This window comes from Alligator mississippiensis, chromosome 3 (assembly GCF_030867095.1).
Source record: "Alligator mississippiensis isolate rAllMis1 chromosome 3, rAllMis1, whole genome shotgun sequence".
Classification (NCBI taxonomy): domain Eukaryota; kingdom Metazoa; phylum Chordata; order Crocodylia; family Alligatoridae; genus Alligator; species Alligator mississippiensis.
Window position 1 is genome coordinate 78995808 of NC_081826.1, and position 20901 is coordinate 79016708.

At 42.1% G+C, this 20901-nt stretch overlaps 1 protein-coding gene across 21 annotated transcripts in view; it reads right to left on the minus strand.

Annotated features, from left to right (window-relative positions):
• The window catches only part of DTNA (dystrobrevin alpha), a 395888-nt gene that overhangs the window by 93267 nt on the left and 281720 nt on the right, over nt 1–20901 (minus strand). For all 21 annotated transcript variants that reach the window (XM_059724115.1, XM_059724128.1, XM_059724116.1 and 18 more), the window contains 3 exons: nt 8879–8984; nt 4494–4660; nt 1869–1993 (listed from right to left, as the gene is read on the minus strand). In XM_059724115.1, the coding sequence (XP_059580098.1) occupies nt 1869–1993; nt 4494–4660; nt 8879–8984 (398 nt within the window). The remainder of the gene's footprint in view (nt 1–1868; nt 1994–4493; nt 4661–8878; nt 8985–20901) is intronic.

Here is a 20901-nt window from a genome sequence, read left to right on the forward strand (position 1 = left end):
TATTAAAAAGGAGACAAGTTGTTAATTTTATGGCAAAAATTTTGAAACAGATCCTATTCAATTACAGTATTTTTTCTTTCCCTTTCTTAATTTTTTTAATCCCTTTACAATTACCCTGTATTTACTGCTACTGATGCATGCTGTCTGTGATATAGATAGATGTCTCTTACTGGAGACTTGAGGAAGTGAACATAGAGAAAAATCTTTAGTTTCACTTTGAAGCTTTCTCTAATGCATGACCAGGTCCTACCTTATTAAACTGTTATCTATCCATCCATGTGTTCAGGCTTTTATACCATGCTTATCACAATGGAATCTGAGCAAGCCAATCTCAAATTTCTCTCTTCCTTAGTACAATATGCCATCTTTATATTTTTATAAAGCAATGAATTCCTTTTAAGCAATGATCAGTTCTATGCATCTCATGAAAATTAAATATCTGTGAGAGATCTCTCACATTTTAAAAGTAGAACACTGTTGCTGCATTAGAAAAGCTCCTGTTTTGACCATGCAAAGATCAGTATGATTTATTTAAAAATTTTAAAGATGGCTAAGGGAGTTCCCCCATCTCACCATGCTGCAACCACTGTGCAGCATGCTGCTTGTATTCCTCACTTTACACATTCAGTATTGACAGATGGAAATACAGAATAACAACATAAAAGAAAAAAGTCTGGTCTCCCAGCGATTCAGAGGTATACCATGCAAATAAAATGTTATGCTTGTTGCCCAAGTTGCTTTAATCAATGGCTTGATGGAGAGATTTACAAAGAAGATATTTCTTAAAAAACTATGATACTATGATAGATACTGGAGCACCTCCATGAGAAATACTTAAAAATTCCTGCAGTCTGATGAATTATTTCACCATGTCTAATTCTTTGTCACTTTTTCCCATGTGTTGTACTATATCTGCTTTAAATGTCTCAGAAAGGATGTATTTCATGATCAAATGAGCCAGAGAGCCCAAAGCTACAGAACACCTGAATGAGAACATCTAATTCACCACTAGTATAAATGGTGGATACCCATCACTAAAGAGGTGATTTTCCCACCCTGTGCAAGTATAAGTCTCCATCTGCTTTGAGTTCCTCCTTGACTCTTAGGGAGGAAAGCATAGTGTTGGCTACTTTATATGAATTTTTAAATTAAAAAAATATGGACTGGGAAAGTGATGTTATTTTCACAACTTATCAAAACTTAGAGACAAATCATTGAGTAAACTGAAAAAGACCAACTAGCCAGAATCTAAAACAAGGAACAACTGCACACTGAACTATAGAGTTTTAGAGCAAAGGTGATAATGTGGTTCCATTGAACTTTGCCACTGACTTCAACAAGGCCAGGATTTCATGTGTCTGAAGGCCAGGATTTCACATACATTATTATTCCTTAGGTCAAAGTAGCTTCTGCCTGACTTCAGACTAAAATAGCTAGTTACCCCCTCTTTAGGTCAAGAAACTGCTGTTTTACATTTACCTCTACATTTGGAGGTTGAATAATAAATCCAGAGTGGCAAGACATGAAAAAAAAATCCAGAAGCCCTAAACCAGGAAACTATATACAATTTGAAGAATCCTTCTGTCCTCTTTGCCCACTTGGTTATGTCCCAATACCTGCATCAGTTTTATCAATATTTTCCATATGATTTTTCAATAACTTCAATGCATCCTGGACAGCAAAGGTAAATTCATGTTAACAGAATGATATTATGAAGAATATCCCCTTCCTGTAAATTGATTCAAATTTATCCGTCTGATTCATTGCACAAGATATGCAACAGCCATCTTCCATTTCCATCAGAGTCAAAACTACAGTATGTGTCAGCTAGAGCAAAGGTTACTTCTCTACAGCACACAGATACTTACACAATATGAGCCAGGTTTAGAGGTTTTTCAGGCTGGTCAGGGAACATTGGGTGCAAAGGTTCACGGCTGGAAGCACAGCTTAAAGACTTGCTAAGTGCATTAGTTAGCTTCTTAGCAGGTGATTTCTGGGAGGAACAAGGAAGGTAGAGGTAATCTGGACAAGTAAGGTGTAAACCGTTTCTAAATTAAAACTACAGGAAGTACAAAACAAAAGGAAGCGCCAACACTTACAGTCACATATTCTAAACTTTCCCCCTTCTCTAGAGGTCTAATGATTCAAATTTCATGGTCACTAGGAAGATTCCCTTGATCTTGAAAGGGGCTTCACATCAGGCTCCTAGGAAAAGCTGCTGCTTTTCAAGCAGTGGCATACATTTAAACGGGTCCATTGGGTTCTTTCCCTCTGTAGTATTCCCCATATGCATACATTTAGCACTAGCTTCTTTCATACTTCAGTTGTTGTTTTAAAGCCCCTCTCCTTGCCTCCTTTAGAAGCAGCTGCCTCTACTATACTGTAAAATGCTGCAAGGGCAATGAAATTTCAGGCCCAGCACTGACAGAACTGCATGGACATGGAGACAAAAAGCTAAAAGAAAAAGCCCTAAAAAATTCCATTATTTCCCAAAAGAATGAGCATCACCTGTCATTGTACAAACACAAGACTTGGATACTTGGGATCCCACAAGTCTCCAGACTGCAATACAAGGTAATGCTAGCTTTAAATGATTAGGACAGCCACACACCTTCAGCCCTTACAAGCATATATATAGTAGGATGACTTCTACAGTAAAATAACTTCTCAAATATCAGTTTCACTACTGAGAAAGAAGGTCCTGTAGCTATCACACATAGCTGAGAACTGGATTCTGTTCTAGATTCTACAATAGATTTCCCATAAGCCACTTGATCTCTCTGGGACTGTTTTTCTACCAGTAAAATGGAGGATACTACTACTTCGATATCAATAGAAGTTAGAAGCTTGATTTGCTAGAGTTTTTAAAGTGCTTCAACATGTATGGCACTATCAAATGTAAAAAGTTCTTACTGTAACCAGGATATTAAGAAGTATTTTTATCATCAGAATTCCAGCTAACATATTACAATGAATGTGAACAATTTAGAGCTCTCATTCTACTTTGTTACAGAAGGAACATGACTCTGAATGTACTCATGTTGAGTTTTATTTCAAACACATAAATGAGTCCACATCTCCAATCTCTTGGAGCAGCTCAATGTTGTGTGTGCACATGCTTTTAAACTTTAAAAACCTAACTTTTAAAAAGCAGACCAAGTATAAAAAAATGTTCACAAAACATAAGTGAAATAGATATGATCTTTGAAAGAACACTAGCAAACACAGTGTCAAGGCAACTTGAGACCTGTATTTAAATACTGTATTAACATCTGCAGTGAAAACATTTGGGTAGTAGCAGAAAATGGCCATATATGCTGGTGGAACTTTTTGCTGTGTCTACCAAGGATTCTGAAGCACTTTCACATGAAGTCACCTAATTCCCCAATTTGCCTAATTGTACCACCCTTGCTGCAGCAAGAGAAGATGTTACTTCACAAATGTGTGATTAAAGGATGAGGACAAGAGCTGCATGGCAGACAGTCCTAATCAAAGTCTAAACAAAAGGCAAACCATATCCACTCACTGTAAGAGCCCAGAGGACATCTGTAGACCCAGACTTACTCTGAGGCAGTGCAGAGCCATGCGACTGGCATACTAATCAAATAGTGCACCTTGTCTTTAACCCTTGGCTGTTCTATGCACCATTAGCATCAGGCAGGCAGATTATTTCAAGCATCAGAGTTTTAACTATTCGAAATGTGTTTGGCAACTTTGCCTACAAATACACATGTGTATATATAGTTTGCATCCTTCCTACATAAAAGACCAGCTAGTTCCCTGTACATCTGTACTAGAAACTTACTTCTTCTCTTGGGCTGCGATGAGCCCAGATTTGATGACCTCTGGGAGAAGGGGTTAGACTTGGCTATTTGCTGAAGCATTTATGCCAGCTGGGTATGAATGACATTTTATTTTTTAACAATGTCAAGGTGGGTGGGTGCTTATTTCTATTGCTTCATTTATTATGACTCTAATGATGTTAACTGTTTGAAAGCTATTGTGATGGGACTATGATAAATATACATTACACACATACAGTTCAATCACTTGCTAAAACATATTTCACAAAGAGTTGAATGATGCTTTCATATTCCCCGTAATTTCATTAACACATATCCATTAACATATCAAAAGGAGCAAGCAGGAGAAAAGCTAACAGTTATTTTTCTATGGGTCCCACAGAAATGAAGCACTTACTGTGAAAATAGCACTCTATTCCAAGACCCTGCTGCAGCTGTCTTGACATCCAGCACAGTGTTAAACTGCTCAAATCCAGACTCAAAAAAAATGTCTCACCTCCAAATATAATGGTGAACAGAGACCACAATAGTGATGTCTCTATTACAGAGCTGGTTATCTATATTGGCAACAGAGGTTTTATATTTTGCAAAATAAAGCAACTGAATCAGCCAGTTCCAACTCCATCCTCAGGATTCTCTCTGACTGCTGGAGTTCAAATAGTCTGCAGCAATACATGAACCTTCCCTTACCCATGACGTGTACTCTTTCATTTGGTGCTGGTTGCTATGGGAACCACTGGCATGCCCTCTCCAGAAGCAGTCCTGACAGAGCTGGTAATTGTGACAGTGTTGGCACCGATACCGAAATCCCATCATGCTCTCACTGTGGCAGTAGGAACACTCAACAGGGTGGAAGACTATAGGAGAGACAAATTTAAAAACAAAACAATCAAAATAATAAGAACCAAATTAAGACTGAAGTCCCTAAAAGGGAGCGAATCCTTTCTTTGCTTGCAGTAGCGTTCAATACCAAATGCCATTCACAGTCATTGGCTGCTGAAGATTGACACTGGAAAACCACAAATCTTTAATGCATCTCTCCCAGGAAAAAAAACTACATTTTTTACTTTCCAACATCAATTCCTTATCACTTCTGAAGACGCAAAAGTGTGTTTAACAGAAATGAAATGCACTCCAGAGGAAACAGAAGGCATTTGTACACATTTACACCACAGTGCCAGGCGCTTTTAAAAGCACCCAGTGGTGTGGTGCATGCATTTGTATAAACGGTGAAATGTGAGTCAGTGCTGAGAAAATGGCAGTGGTGCACTAATGAACTAAAACACATGGAAAGTTCAAAAGTGCACCTCTGCCATTTTCTGCATGCTGATGTGCATTTTGCCACTTATACAACTGCATGCGACACAGTGCAGTGTGCGTCAGCTTGCAAGTGGAGCAAACTCAATTAATTGAGTCTGCTCTGACCCGGCACATCGCAGCATGAAAATGTGTGTGTATAAATGCCCATAAATTAGTAGGAAATCCACTTCATTCTTCTCTGTTACTCTGGGAAGGTGTAGGTTTTAATGTTATCTTTAGGAACTGGGCCACTAGTCAGATTTTCAAATTCAGGTGACCACAAGTAAAGTGCCTACATATGTGTGAACATTTTTACTTATTCAGCTGGATACCAATTTTAATCCTGTAATGCTAACACGGACAACAAACAGAAGTTAGGTACCTAGATAGGTATTTAAGCAACCAACATTTGGGACCCATATTAAAAATCTGGTCCTAAGAGAGGACTCTACTTCATCCAGCATTTTAATTAAAGACAAATAAAAGAAGGATTCTCTTCACCAAGAACACATGCCTAGTATAATTTGTGGCATTTTCACTACCCATGGGTCTCTCAACTGCAATCCCAGAGCCTCTGCCTACCTTTCTCTGCAGTGATACATATTGTATTTACCCTGCACCCCCCGCAAATACAGACCTGGGAGGGAAGACATGAAAGGAATTCAACTGGCAACTCTTACCCTCTGCTAATAGACAACCCTCTGCACATCAGCTCTCATCATTCCTGACTAAAACTGAGACTCTCCCACTTGTTTTCAGGCATGTTTTCTCCTTGTGGCAGCAGACATGCTATTAGCCCAAGAATTTTTTTAAGAGAGGGAAAATAAACAGTTCTCCTGCTTAACCAGAGAAAAATTGAATGGGAAAATTATTTTCTCTAAAAATGTGTCCATTTCAATCAGAAACTTAAGTATAAAGGCCTAAAATGGTTCCTCAGTTTTTACACTATTCTTTCTTTATAGATCTAGAAGACTTAACAAAACAAAACAATTATCACTATTGTTTGCAGATGAGAAACTCACCTTAATAACAGGTGAGTTATTAAGGACATATTACTTTGAGTAGGTACAGCTTGCTAAGCAAGACTGTTTCTCTTTTTTCTGTTAAAATTCAAAGTGCTGTCCTCATGCTCAGCACAAGCACACTAGTTTTGTGTAAGGGAACTATGTTGGAAGTTTCCACAGTTACATGGGAAACTACACAGGGCTTGTGGGAAGGCTGTTGGTATCCACTGACCAGATGACAGCTAGAGTCTTTTTGTGGGTGCCAGAACCGTCTCAATGTAGCAGCAGAATTTATATTCTGCTATGGACTCAATTCCCATGTCCAGACCCTCCATATCGACCAGGAGAATCACTGCTTTCCTGGTAGAAACCATGAATGTACAGACATTCCAGCCTTTTCTCCTGAGAAAGAATGGATGTTCTGGGGGAAAAATAACCTGAATCCAACCAAGTAGAAGCTGCTCCTGGGAGAGTTGCTCTGGGAAAATGAATGTCCATACACTTTCCCATGGCTTAATTCTTCCTGAGAACCAGGAGGGGTGAAGATATGGGGGGGAATACCTCCTGTGCCTTCTAGAGATGGGGGTAACCCCCCTTCCTGTAGACCAGGAGGGGAAGGAAGGGGAGGGGAGGACAGCATCTGCCACTTACTCAAAGCTGGTTCCTCACACACTAGAGTCCCTGGTGTGAGCATGGCAGGAGGCTTTGTTCTGCTACTTGGCTCCCAGGCACCAAGAGTCAAAATGAGGGAGCAGCATTGTAAGTCCCCTACCTGCTTCTCACACTGGAATCCCCAATGTGAGAAGCAAGCAGGGGGCCTTGCCCTGTTGTTTCAGTCCCCCCCTCAGAATGGGAGGGACTGGAACGACTCACACATCCCCAGATCAACATTGTTTCAGTCCTGAGAAGGCATGAGAAGCGTGGGAGAAGGGGCCATTGCAGACTGAACACCTGTATTGCTCCCTTTCCTGGGATAATTTCTTGCAGTGAAAATTTTCCACCACTAGAAATTAATGTTTGTACATAGCCTGTATGTGAGAAACAAACCCTGAAGACCTGCATATTTGATTTGGCAGTGGCTATAAGCTTACCTCTCCCAAAAGGCTCAAAATGAAATTGGGACCTTAATGGAGAAATAACTGGTTAGAGTTGTGTGGCTTGACATGCAAGTGTTAGGGTGAAAATATTTGGATCTTAGGGAGCACTGGATTTGGATCTTGGGGAGCATTTTGAATAAAGCTGTTGCGAGCAATGTGTGCTAGCGTTTGCTCCCTGCTTGCTCCCTGAGCAACTGGATCCATGGGCAATTGGATTGTCATCTCCCTAGTCATTGGGCGCCGCATGGAGTTGGGGTCTAATACAAAGGATCAAACTACATCAGAGCTGTCAAACTTATCTGGCCCTGTGGGCTGGATGAGTGGAATGGGGCTGGTACACAGGCTGGATCAGGCCCATGGACCCCTGCCCACATGCCTGATCCAGTGCATGTGGCACCACCAGGGCCAGTCTGAAATACTGGCATAAGTAAGTAGGTGCTGCAGCTCAAGACCCAGCTCCAGTGTTGGTGAGCAATGGACTAGATGAACATAATAGCTCCTACTGCAGAGAAAGCAGAGTGCTTCAGCATCTGGTTAGGGACAAGTAGCCTAAATTTAAATTCTCATCTTCCTTTTGTAAAAGGAACTTACTTATTTCTGTTTCCTAAATATATTGTTTTACAGGTTAATAGCCACCTCCTCCTAATGACTGCTTGATAATTTATGGTCATTAATTCATGCACTGAACTGGACTATCCTGCCAGATAAATTCTAGTGGGAAGGAACTGCCTACCCATTACTTTTCTAAGGCTGTGATCTTGTAGCTAATAAAAGTTTCAGGCTTTTAGCTCTCTGGTTATCCAGGGTTTAGAAAAAAGAAGATATATTCAGGGCAACCCCTAGGGCAGGGGTAGGCAATGTTTTTGACTGGAGTGCTGAAAAAACTGCAGCGTCTACCTTGTAAGGTAGAAAAAAAAATTGACGCGGGGAAGGAGGGAATATGGCAGGATGCACTGCATATTAATATAGTTAATAATCATAAATATTGCTTTTTAAAAAAAATAAATACCAGGTTTTCTAAAAATTCAAAACCTGGTGACAATAAGTAATACTTCATATACTACCCATGTTGTTGTGTATTTTTTGTTAAGCATGTTGTGATGAGCGAGAGAACAAAAGACCAAGAGAGAAAGAAGAGAAAAAGAGGAGAGAGAAAAGAGAGGGAAAGAGACAGGAAAAAGAGAAAAAAAGAAAGAAAAGGAGAGGAGAGAGAAAAAGGGGAAAGAAAAGAAGAGAAAGAGAAAGGAGAGAAGGAGAGAAAAAAGGAGAGATGAGAAAAAGGAGAGCAAAGAGAAAAAAGCAAAGGAGAGAAAGACAGTAGAACAAAGAAAGGGAAGAAAAAAGAAAAATGAGAGAAAAGAAAAGAAGAGGGGAGAGAAAGAGAAGAGAGAAAAAGAGGAAAGGAAAAGAAAGAAAAAGAGAAAAAGAAAGAAAAAGAATAGAGAAAAAGGAGAAAGAAAGGAGAGAAAAAAGAAAAAGAGAGAGAAGAGAAGAAAAAAGAGAGAAAGAGAAAAGGATGAGAGAAAAAGAAGAGAAAGAAAGAGAAGAGAGAAAATGATGACAGTACTGCATCTCCTGTAATGCTATTCATAAAGTAAGATCATCACACACAACTTTGATGTTCCCACTGCAACTGTTATTGTGTAACGAAACGTGGTCAGCTGCCATTACTTACCATTTTCGACATTTGCCAGCCGATGCAGAAGTGGTAACCACACCAGGCACTGAGGTGGAGGATCAGACATGAGAGTGTCCAAGAAAGCGTTTAAAGTGACTTTCTTCTGCTCAAACAAACAAGCAAGAGGGAAAAATAGCAACCAGTGATATCAGAATGACTTTCTTTCTCTTGTCTTTATCGACACAGAAGTGTTAAGGAATAAAGAGGTTAAACCTTGAATTATAAACTTTTACTCTGAAGATAAAAAGTGACATGGACAAAGGTTTTACAAACAAAAGACAAAGTTTTTAGTGGTTTTGATGTCAATTGGTTCTTGTCATCATGTATTTCTCTGCTGTTATCAGGTCCTTGCTCACTTTAGGAAAGTCGTTCCCCCAAAGACTCTTTCTGAATATAGCAATTTCCTCATCTGTTCATATTATTACATCCCTTGAGTCCTACATAATACACAAAAGCCACTACCTATCATAGAGTGATTGATACTAAGAATTTCACTACTGACATTTTTAGAAAAAAAAATTTGAAATAATTTTTAAATAATTTTTGAAAATGGGACTTAGGAATCTTTGTTTTGTAGGTGATTTTGAAAATTTTTCTTAAAATCTTAAATTTTATTGGGAGGGGGTAGGGTGGGGTAGAGTTTGAGACTCAAATGTAAATTCCTGTCAGAGATCTGCCTACTATAAAGACTAATTCCTTCCCTTGTATAATGGTAGACAACTGGCAGCCCCTCAGAAATTAAGAACAAATTCCTTCCCATGAAAAAAATAACAGGTATTAACTGTTGATTCCTGTCGGAAACAGTTATAGATAAAATGAGTAGTACTATATTTGTATAGGATACCATATTTCAATTAAAGTTCTTCTCATACATTATTAGCCAACTGCACAAGAATTGCTTTTCACTGAATCATGGAATGAATAGTCAAGTTGGAATGGATTTCAGGAAGCTGTATAGTCCACCCCGCTCCTTAAGGCAGACTGACACCCGGACTAGTGTCAGTCAAGTGTTTGTCTAATCTACTTTTAAAAATTTTCAAGGATGGAAATTCCAAAACCTCTCTGGATATTCTGTTCTAATATTTAACCACCCTCATAGTCAGAAAACTGTTCCTAACCTCCAACCTCAGATTTCCTTGTTGCAATTTAAGGCCATTGTTCCTCTCCTTCTACCTCCACCCACAGAAAATAATGCGTCTCCAACTTCCATATAACTTCACTTCAGGTATTTGAAGACTGTTATCAACCCACACTTGAGTCTTCTCTAAATGAAATAATCCCAGTTCTGCCCATCTTCAGAATTCATGTTTTCCAGGCCTCTAATATTTTTTGTTATTGTGATGGAGTCTTTCCAATTTGTCCACATCTTCCTTGAAGTGTGGGGCCCAAAACTTGATAGTCCTCTAGAAGAGACCTCACCAGTGCCAAATAGAGCAGAATAATCACTTCCCTTTTGCTTGCACGTGACACTTGTATTAATGCAGCACACCAGCATTGCTGGCTATTTGTGCAAAAAGAGCATGATTGGCGTATGGTCCACTGTGACCCTTAGGTCCTTTTCTGTAGTACTGCAACCAAGTCAATCCGTTCTCAATCTGTATTTATACACACAATTGTTCTGTCCCAGGTTGAGGACATCACAGTTATTGTTGAATTTCATTTGATTGATGTCTCCAGTTTATCCAGGTCATTCTGAATCCCAGCTCTGCCCTCTACAGTGTCTGTGACTCCACCCAAATTGGTGCCAGGCAGAAATTGGCTAAGTGTGCACTCAATCCCATCCTTCTCATTTTATCTACTAAGGAAGTGCAGCCTCCTCTAAAAGGAAAATGACAGCTGCTCAATAGTGCACAGTACCACTGTGGTATTGTGGACTGTCTTTTTATGGGCTTCCTTCCTTCCTTCTCATGCCCTCGTACCAAGGTATTTAGCAGAATTCACAGATCCTTTGGAATCTGGCAGGGCCACATCATGAGCACTACTGCTACAGCCTCAAACTTGCAACCTCTGGGCTGTCAACCATGTGCCTTAGCACCCGAGGCACCCCAGCCCTTTTTATGGACTGAGCTTCCCAGATGCAATCTGGGAAGGGTAGCGAGGTGGGGAAGGAAGCTGTGAAGGTCTTGGTGTTCCTAAGTGTCACAATCCAAAGTTGTGATTTGTTGTTTGTGTGCGCTTCGGCAACGCTAAATTATGTTCCCGTTAAAATTACAGTTTCCTTGCACGGTAGAGTTCTCTGCTGCGAGAGAGAACTCTGGTGCAACGGGGGATTTCCCGCCAATTTGCAGCTTCTTTGCATGGTGCATTTCTTTTGCATCTCAGAGATGCACGGTGCAAAGGAGTTCCCGCCATTTGTACTTAGATTCGTGCCACATTATTGGCCGGTTCTAAATGTAGGCATACGTGGCGGCTAACTATTGGCTTGTTAGCCGTACAAAAGGCTTGGGTAGCTTCCGCCCAAGCCGGAGAGAGGAAAACTGGAGAGATACAGAACTCGCCAGGAGGAGGAGACTTCGCGCTGTGTGAAGATCTCCAAGCGATGTGGACCCTTGCGGACCCAACGCGCCTTTCTTAAGCAGGCAACAGAGGTCTAAACAGCCTCTAGCCTCTCCCCATCGCTGAGCGCAATCCTAGACGTATCCCTATCCTATATGCCCAATTTTCGAACCCACGGAGTCTTAACAGCTCCGGGGGACCTGGGAACCGAACAAAACCCACGGAGATTCAGCCACTCCGTGAGGAAAGAATTGTTGAACCCGTGGAGCCTAAACCACTTTGGGGCCAAAGAACTGAGTTTGTCAGAGTCCTCCAACGAGGATTTAAGCGGAGCTGCACCTGGAAAACTGTCCAGCCTACACTGCGACCATCTTGGGTGTAAGTAAATAATCTTTTCAATCAACCACTACGCCTCCGTAACTAATTCTAGCTCGCGCGTACCTTACCGTCCCGCGGTTTTCTCCGGCCCCGCGTGCCCGGGCTGCTGGCCACAGTCCGCGTGCGCAAAGACGGGCCCGGCTCACCCCTGGCCCGCACATGGTGACGAGGATGGGATCAGGAGAAGACACGCTAGAGCTAGAATTGGTTAAGAACTGCCCTTGGCACGATAACCAACGCCAAGTGAAAAACTTTGAGGAACTGGAGGCACGTATCGCTTACCACCAGGCGGGCAGAACGGGTGAAAGATTTGTCAGCGGACGCCTGTCGCTGAAGGGAGAAGAGGGAGTCTCCGAAGACGGAGCCCCGAGAGAGAGGGAAGTGTATTTGCTCCCCACGACGTTCGGGTGTATAATGAGAAATGAGCGGGTCCTGTTCAGGCCCCTCGATACTGTGTCCCTCGCCAGACCCAACCCGGCGGGTGAGACGAACCCAACTTTCACCCGGGAGTGTGCCCAATGCCTACGATATGCTTGGGAGAGTGAAGAACTGGAGTCGATCTGCTGGTTCCCTCCTCTCATGGCGGCTAGATTAAGGGGTCGCGAGCTACCATCCGAGCTCCGCGAAGATCTGGAGACGGAGGAATGAGCCGCGGATGAGAGGGTGGCCCCGTGGTACAACAAGGGGGGAGAATGTAGTGCAACTTTTGGTACTATAATGAATCTAATGCAAAAGAACTTAAGTTTGAAAGCCCAGCTGCAGATGGTGATCCGAGTGGTCAAAGAAGCGGCTGAGAAAAAAGAGCCTGAAACGCCAGTCCAAGATAGCGCTGAGCAAGAGGGAGACTGCGTGGAAGAACTGGAAAAGAAGGGTGGAGCTTCTGAAGAACCCGCGAGAGTTTGGTCAGCGACTCCGCCCATCGATGCAGCATCGTCGCCGGCAACCCCGCCTAGCGACGCAGTGATGTCTCTGCAGACCACGCCTTCCTGCTGAGGAAGGAGAGAGTCAAGCAGAGGAGTGCATCCGCCCCTCCTGCCTGAAGCAGTAACAGCAGCAGTGACCCCCGCAGCAGCAGTTCAGCCTATAACAGCATCATCTCCCGAAGGAGCAGCTTATTCTACAACAACTACTAACCGAGTTGCTACCACCTATTATGCTCGCACCAGAGCTGAGTTGCAGGATTTATGTAGAGCATCAAAAATTCAACCTGAAGAAACTCTAGCTGTATGGTTAGGACGTTTAGTCATGAAACTTGGATCCGACCTGCTGAAGCAAGAAGAAGCAAGCTTCCTAGTCAGACAAGCTTCATGGAGTAGAGGACATGTCACCGACATCGACATGATAACAGTTAATACTCACTGGCCTATTCCACTACCTGCGCTTGTTGCAGGACTGATTAGTCAGAAAGCCCACGTGTGGCATGCAGGACGGCCAGAATATATCGGTGCAGAGCATCTCATGCTGGCAATCATCGGCGTCTCGTACTGTGCTTGGAACCCGAGAGTATGTGCGCTGGGACTGACATCACTCCAGCGAATAAGACCATGGCCTCACCGTCACTTGCGAGATCCTGGAACCGTTCCACTAACCTCTCACAGTTTAGATAGTTGCCTCGAGATTTATGGACAAAGGAACATCGTCGTCCTTCGGATTCTGCTCAGTCCAATGGTAAACCAACCCGTGAGTAATCTTCTTTGTCAGTTGCCACAACTGCGTATCCTGATGGAGCCAAGATTGTCTCTTGATCGGGACTGTCGACACCCGACTGGACCTCAAGGCACCAGACGTCATGGATGCAATCTTCCACCACTGCCACCGAGAACCCTAGAGGAGCGATACATGTTTGGATTTCTCCTACAGCGTTCCAGACTCAATAAGCGGCAGCTTCGGATTTTAGGAGACGCAGGCCAATGGCAATTGGCTTATGAGTTAGGTTTTCGTTATTTAGAAGAGCCAGATGATGGATCCTCAATGATTTCATCCAACTGAGCCATGGAAATTGTTTAAGTTTGTTGAATAAGATCATTAATCTATTTTTTGAGAGTTTTCTGTTTACAGATCCGAGATTCAGAGCGCGTGGCGAGGAGGAGCCCTGAGAGGGATGACATCACCGAAAGAAGTGAGGGCCTGACGCGCAACTTCGCCATGACGCCCATTGAAGCCCTGATCGTGCAATTTTGTTATGAATCAGATTATGTGTTTGTGTTGATTATTGTTTCTTGATTGTTATGTAACTTAATCCCAGGGCAGCGAATTTTATGTTTGTTTATTTGTTTGTTTGCTTGTTTGCTTGTTTGACGACTCACAACAAGGTTCTAGAGTGAAGAGTATAGCATAATTTAGCTATGCTCTCAGCAAGGGGGGATGTCACAACCCAAAGTTGTGATTTGTTGTTTGTGTGCGCTTCGGCAACACTAAATTATGTTCCCGTTAAAATTACAGTTTCCTTGCACGGTAGAGTTCTCTGCTGCGGGAGAGAACTCTGGTGCAACGGGGGATTTCCCGCCAATTTGCAGCTTCTTTGCATGGTGCATTTCTTTTGCATCTCAGAGATGCACGGTGCAAAGGAGTTCCCGCCATTTGTACTTAGATTCACGCCACATTATTAGCCGGTTTTAAATGTAGGCATACATGGCGGCTAGCTATTGGCTTGCTAGCCGTACAAAAGGCTTGGGTAGCTTCCGCCCAAGCCGGAGAGAGGAAAACTGGAGAGATACAGAACTCGCCAGGAGGAGGAGACTTCGCGCTGTGTGAAGATCTCCAAGCGATGTGGACCCTTGTGGACCCAACGCGCCTTTCTTAAGCAGGCAACAGAGGTCTAAACAGCCTCTAGCCTCTCCCCGTCGCCGAGCGCAATCCTAGACGTATCCCTATCCTATATGCCCAATTTTCGAACCCACGGAGTCTTAACAGCTCCGGGGGACCTGGGAACCGAACAAAACCCACGGAGATTCAGCCACTCCATGAGGAAAGAATTGCTGAACCTGTGGAGCCTAAACCACTCCGGGGCCAAAGAACCGAGTTTGTCAGAGTCCTCCAACGAGGATTTAAGCAGAGCTGCACCTGGAAAACTGTCCAGCCTACACCGCGACCATCTTGGGTGTAAGTAAATAATCTTTTCAATCAACCACTATGCCTCCGTAACTAATTCTAGGAGTCTGTGCAGTCCAGGCAGTAAGCTCAGAGTTACTATGCATGTGCAGCACAGCCAAAGTGGAGAGGCTGTATCACCCTTACCCTGGATCTGCTAGTATACATAGCAGAATGCAGTGCTGTGGAGAGGTTTCCTGAGCTAGCTATAAACATATTAGTGCCACACACATCTGTGTTAGCTCTGTGTACACTATCTCCATAATTGGAAACAGTACAGCTACATGAGTGCAGCACCTCATCCAGGCTACTAAGCTCTGTTTCTCAGCACAGCCAAAGAGCCCAGTTGAAGTGTTTGGCTAAGAGATTTATTCTGCTTCTGGTCCTGGGATTATTAACCCAGACAACACATTGTGCTAATGAAGCTCTGGTACTTCAGCTGCTGGAGTTAGTACATGCTGAGCTATAATTTCAGCTATCTCTGCTCCATGCTGCCTTGGACGTATCCAAAGTAAAGTAGAGCTCTTGAAAGAATGGAGACACTGAGTGATCACTGAACACGGTTCAGAACTGTAAGTAATAAGGGATGTTGTGAAATTGCAGATGAAATGGATGCAGAATGCAAGTACTAGCTTTTTTTGGAAAGAAGGTCCTGGAAGTTTTAGTGAACAGAATGTCAGATGGAAAGACAAACTGACAAGGCTGAAAGACATTGAAAAATAAGACTTCCAGCATTAGAGCTTACCCTAAAAAATACCACCCCTCCAAAGAAAAAATCCCACACACACACACTTGGTTTTTAAAGTCTAAATGTATAATAATTTAAAATTTAATAGTAAATGGAAGAGATGCATCAGTACCAGAAATTAGCCTGTGCTAATGAACATGTTAAAAGGACAGTTACCATCTGCCTGCCATCTACATGACCTTCTTCTCATCTGAGAATGAACAATAGCTTCCCTAATAAAGGAAAATTCCATGTTGCTAAGCACCAGCTCACAAAGTAACAGTTTCCCTTATGGAGCTTTTCTGTGGATGCCTGCCATTGGCATTGCTGACCAGTGCCATCAGCAAATCTCACTATTATCAGTGGCACAGCTAAAAATGGGAGAAAGGTAGCAAGAAAACTAGTGAATGAAAGATAATCCGATTTCCCATAGCACAAATAATCAAGGAGCCTAAAAAGTTCCCCCTGTTCCTGGGGAGAGAGATATTAGCTGTATGCACAGCAGCGTTCTAAACAAGCAAATAGATGCAGAGGCAAGCACACCTTTTTCACAATAACATTCTTTTTCAAATGGAGCTATAAATTAAAACTTCATTCACACCAAATAAAGCAATTTCAGCCTCCTTGATAGTTTTATAGCTGCAGTCTTGCAGTGGTCACTAATTTTATGGATTAAAGAAACCAATGTCCCTTAAAAGGACACTGGCAGAGTAATTTCAATATATTTTAAAAGTCATTTTTCCTTCTGCAGTTTTTAACAACTGTTTGGAACCTTGAAACTGAGAGCTATTTTCTAAATATCTGCTATCTAAAAATGAAGGCCAGGAGTGTGCAACAACAATTAGCTAAGTGACAGCACAGTAGATTTAGCAACCATCTTTTTAGGTCCACAATTTATTAATTTTTTTTAAATAGGAAGTTCTTTCTCCTATTGCAACACCACTTTCTGATGGGAGGTCAAATATCGCATCATGTCAATTCTATCTCTCAGGGAAAGAGGTGATGCAAAAATTTCTTTTGTAAGCCCCATGCCCTGAAGAAGGAAAGTTCAAATCAATTACTCCCAAGATTTCTGTTCTGCAAATTCCGAGAGAAGGGAAAGTTGTAGCTGTTATTTTAGATGGCCATTCCATTTGGGAGTAGCTCACAGGCATGAGGAAAATGTAGATTATTTAAATAAATTAACGTAATGAGATGTGATCAAGTATGTCCAGTATTTTGGGGGAAACTGGCTTGAGATGTGAACTGGGAGGGGTTCAATAGTGTGAGCAGAGAAAAAATATTTTCCTATAACTTTTAAAATCTGTGCAATAGAGATCTGAAAGGCTTCCAATACGTGCACAGGATCCACATCAAAAGTGAACAAAAGGAGATAACTTGAGCAGCTCAGCTTTCCTCACTGCCATGACCTACTGGCTAGGGATAGACATTCAAAAAGCCTGAGCCTGAATTGATTCAATCTTTGCAGGATAGTTTAACATGCTTAGGCTGAATCAGTTTCTAACTGTACAGACATCCCAGAAATGCACGTACATGCCTGCAGTGGCTCAGGCTAGAAGCCGGGGGGGCTCTAGAGCAGCCCTCCCTTCCCTTCCACAATACTGAGCTGAGGGAGGCGTGGCCTGTCTGGCAGGATGCTCTGATTAGGGAGGGTTTCCCCCCTCTTCTGACCAACCCAGCAGAGAATTGATAACAGTGTTCATCAACCAATTAAGAAAACAACATAGGGATATTACGAACTACCTGTTGATTCTGCCTTTGTCCCATCTGCCACAGCATGGACTGTAGCCAGCATGTGGTCTGTTAGCAAATGCTGAGAGGCTTCTGTGTAAGGCAGAGGGGATGGGGCAATCCCTGCTTAGCAGGGAGTGGGGAGGGGAAGGGGGAGCAGGGGGAAGCCAGGCAGATACCTGCAGTCTTTGCCCAGCTCCAGTGAAGGAGCAGAAGGGAGGGGTCAGCTCTGCTGTGGAGCAGAGAGCCCTGCCCAGCCCAGGGAGCATGCCAGGATGCTGGGGGTGTCTGCTTTAACTTAGATCAGGAAGGGACCGACATTGCATAAACCAGTTTGAGCTCAATCAGTTAAGTCTGATACTACATTCAACCAGGTTTATCTCAAACCAGTTTCAGCCGTTTACAAACTGTTTTTTGTGCACTGAACATCTGTTCACTAAAACTTCCACAACATTCTTTACAAAAAAAGCTAGTGTGAGAAGTTGCGTTCTGTGTCTATTCCATCTTCAGTTTCACAACATCCCTTAGGAACATCTGTTCTGTTACAGGTTTAAACCAGTTTCTGATCACTTAAACTAGTTTATGTGTAATGTCTGTCCCTAGCCGTTATGTCTTGAACACTTTTTAGGGTCAGGCAGACACAGGATAAGGCCAAAAAAACTGGTTCCTGCATATTTTTAAAATGCCTAATGCCATAACATAGTACAAATATGGCCACTTGTTCTATTCTGTAAAAAGTATGCTACTTTCAGAGCCAGACATACAAGAACCACGTGTGGATAGCCTAGCCACAGTGTTAATGACATTATTAAACATAAAAAATCAGATGAGACTCTTTTATTGCTGATTATCAGTTCACAGTCTTAATAAAGAGCATTATGAATCAAAAGGGAATCTCTTCTGGGTCTGCTCATACATAAGAAGCAAGCAAACCTTTCAGAATGGGTTAGAATATTTTTGTAGATAACGTTGATGAAAATGAAAAGCATTCATTTCTATCAAAATTAATTTTTCAATTTTTCATTGGAAAACCAGAGAAACAAACAAATATAGCTAACAGGGAAATTTTCAGTTCTCAGAGTTTTTTTTAATGAAAACAGCTTTTGGAGGAAACCACATACTTTCCCCTACATATTTACTGGAAAACTTTTGACCAGCCCTAGTGGCCTGGGGTTCCATTTCTACTAAGAACTAAGTATCTATCTTGTGTAACACCAAGATACCACATCATGATATGAAAAGTCCAAAATTCCTGGCACAAGCTGTAATAGTTGGCATGAAAAGATGACAGAGTATTATCATTTAGTTTGGCTAAGACTATGCTACGTCATTCATTTCTAAATTAATCGCTCAGCTTTTTCTAGTTTTAGTATGCCATTTCAGACAGAGTGGAAAGGTGACATTACCAGAATTGAATGGAGAAACTAGGTGGAAAAAAGGGAAACATTTGGTACAAAAAAAACCTGCTGACACTAAAGATGGCTCTGAATATGGAACAGCCCTAGTGGGAGTTAGTAGAACACCCCTCAGTTTTAAAACTAGATTGGAAAAATCAGAAGAAAACATAATATAGGGAATTCTGTGTTGATTCTGTGCTGGAAGATTTAATTATCTGCCAGTGGATTTTAATTATGTCAAATTTATATAACCCATGACATGGAGCAATCTTATCCAGAATCATTCTTTACTTGTACAAATGGAAAAGCAAATTGAGAGAACATCAGATCTAACAATCTTTCTCACATTATGACTAATACTAAACATACTAGTAGAGAGGGCAAGAATGTCAGCCACCCTGCAGCACATCTCCTCTATTTGGATCAGAAGGTCTTAAGACTGTTTTGTACCTGGTGCTGGTAAAACTCAGGGCTTTGGCCTGTTATGAGATATTGTGCCACATTTCTAAAACATTTAGCTACATAAACATGAAACCTAGTGGGTAGTGCAATTTACAGAGTCACCTAAGTGAGTTAGGCACCTAATTTTCACTGACATATAGAGATTAGGTATCTAACCTGCTAGACTCCTTTGCAAAACTTACTCAATGCCATTTCCATATTTAAGTGCCTAAATACCTTTCTAAATCTGCCATTATTCATTAAATGAATCATACAGAAAGTCACACCTCTGGTGGCTGCTAAAACTGTTTGATATTTTTTAATGGGGGAAAAAGGGGAAATCACTTATTTGGGTGTAGACAATATTCTTTAATAATACAGTCGAAAATGAGCTATTGTTGAACTATAAGCACTGTGACCAACCAGCACTCGCATGATTACTTTGTTAGATTCTTTAGCATGCCATACAGACATGCAGTATGGAGACACTTTATTCACTTATCCCTCAAATACAAAAGCACCTCTATTCAAACATCATTTGGAAGATGATCCAACAAATCAGTTTCAAGAATGCTCTTCAGTTAGCTGGAGTGGCCACTGATTAGTAATGAGAATGTGTGAAACAAAAATGAGGCCCCTCATTGCACAAAAGCAGGATCACTAGGTCATCTACATTCAAATGATTTCTAACAATATAATCCTCAGTCCTCTTCCATAGAAAAGAATAGAATAAACAGAAAGAAAATATTGCTCTGTTCCTAACATCTTCCCAGCTTCAGTATCTTTCATTATTTTGTATTTTTTCTATTTCTATGTTATGCATGGTAAGATCAAGAAGGAATTCTTTCCTTCCATCCTGGAAGACCAATGCACTCCCAAGTCAGCTAGGTATTTTTTGGACTATTTTTACACACTCCTCCAAAGCATCAGACAAGATATTAGACTCAGTGGCCGGATCCAGAAGTGCGGGTGCGTGCAGTTTGTGGTGCCACAAACCTCTTTGCAGTGCCACAAACCACACATATTGCATGTTAAACTGTGCATGGTGCTGCTAATTTGCAGTACTGGGGCAAAATTTGATACTGGGATTTCCTGATAGCAAAAAAAAAAAAAAAAAAGCAGCACAAAGCACACCAAAATGCTGTGTGCTGGGACAAACACTGTGTGCCAGGACAAACACCAGGAAGTGCCATGTGGAGATGGGGGAGCAGGGAGCCCAGGGCTGCCTGCTCCCCTATCTTAAGGCATTCTGTGCCCCAGCCAGCTGGGGAGTGGCTCGCTGGGGCGCGTCTTGCTGGGGCACAGGGTGTTTAGTGTGAGGGCTCTGCAGCACATGGGAATGGGGAAGCAGGCACCCCAGGGCTCACCTGGTTGCCTGCTTCTCTGTCTCCACACATTGCTCCCTGGCTTACTGAGGCATACGATACCTCAGCGTGGGGGTGCCTGCTGTTAGCCCTGCACCGAGGCAACCTGGAACCCAGCCAGTTACCCATGCAGCCCATAAAACAGCAGGACAATATGTCCTGCTGCAAACCACACGAGCAGGGGCATACACTGCATCACAAAGTAAGGGCACAAATGTGTATCAATACTATTTGAGCTGCTGCAAACTCAAACCATTGCTTGTGTGGACTTGGCCAATATTATCCACATTGTCTGATGTGATGTGACAAATCTCATATTTGTTTAAAGACAGACAAGGTTCTTTGGGTAAATCCAGTATCTTTTATTAGACCAACTCAAATAGTTGGAAAAATTCT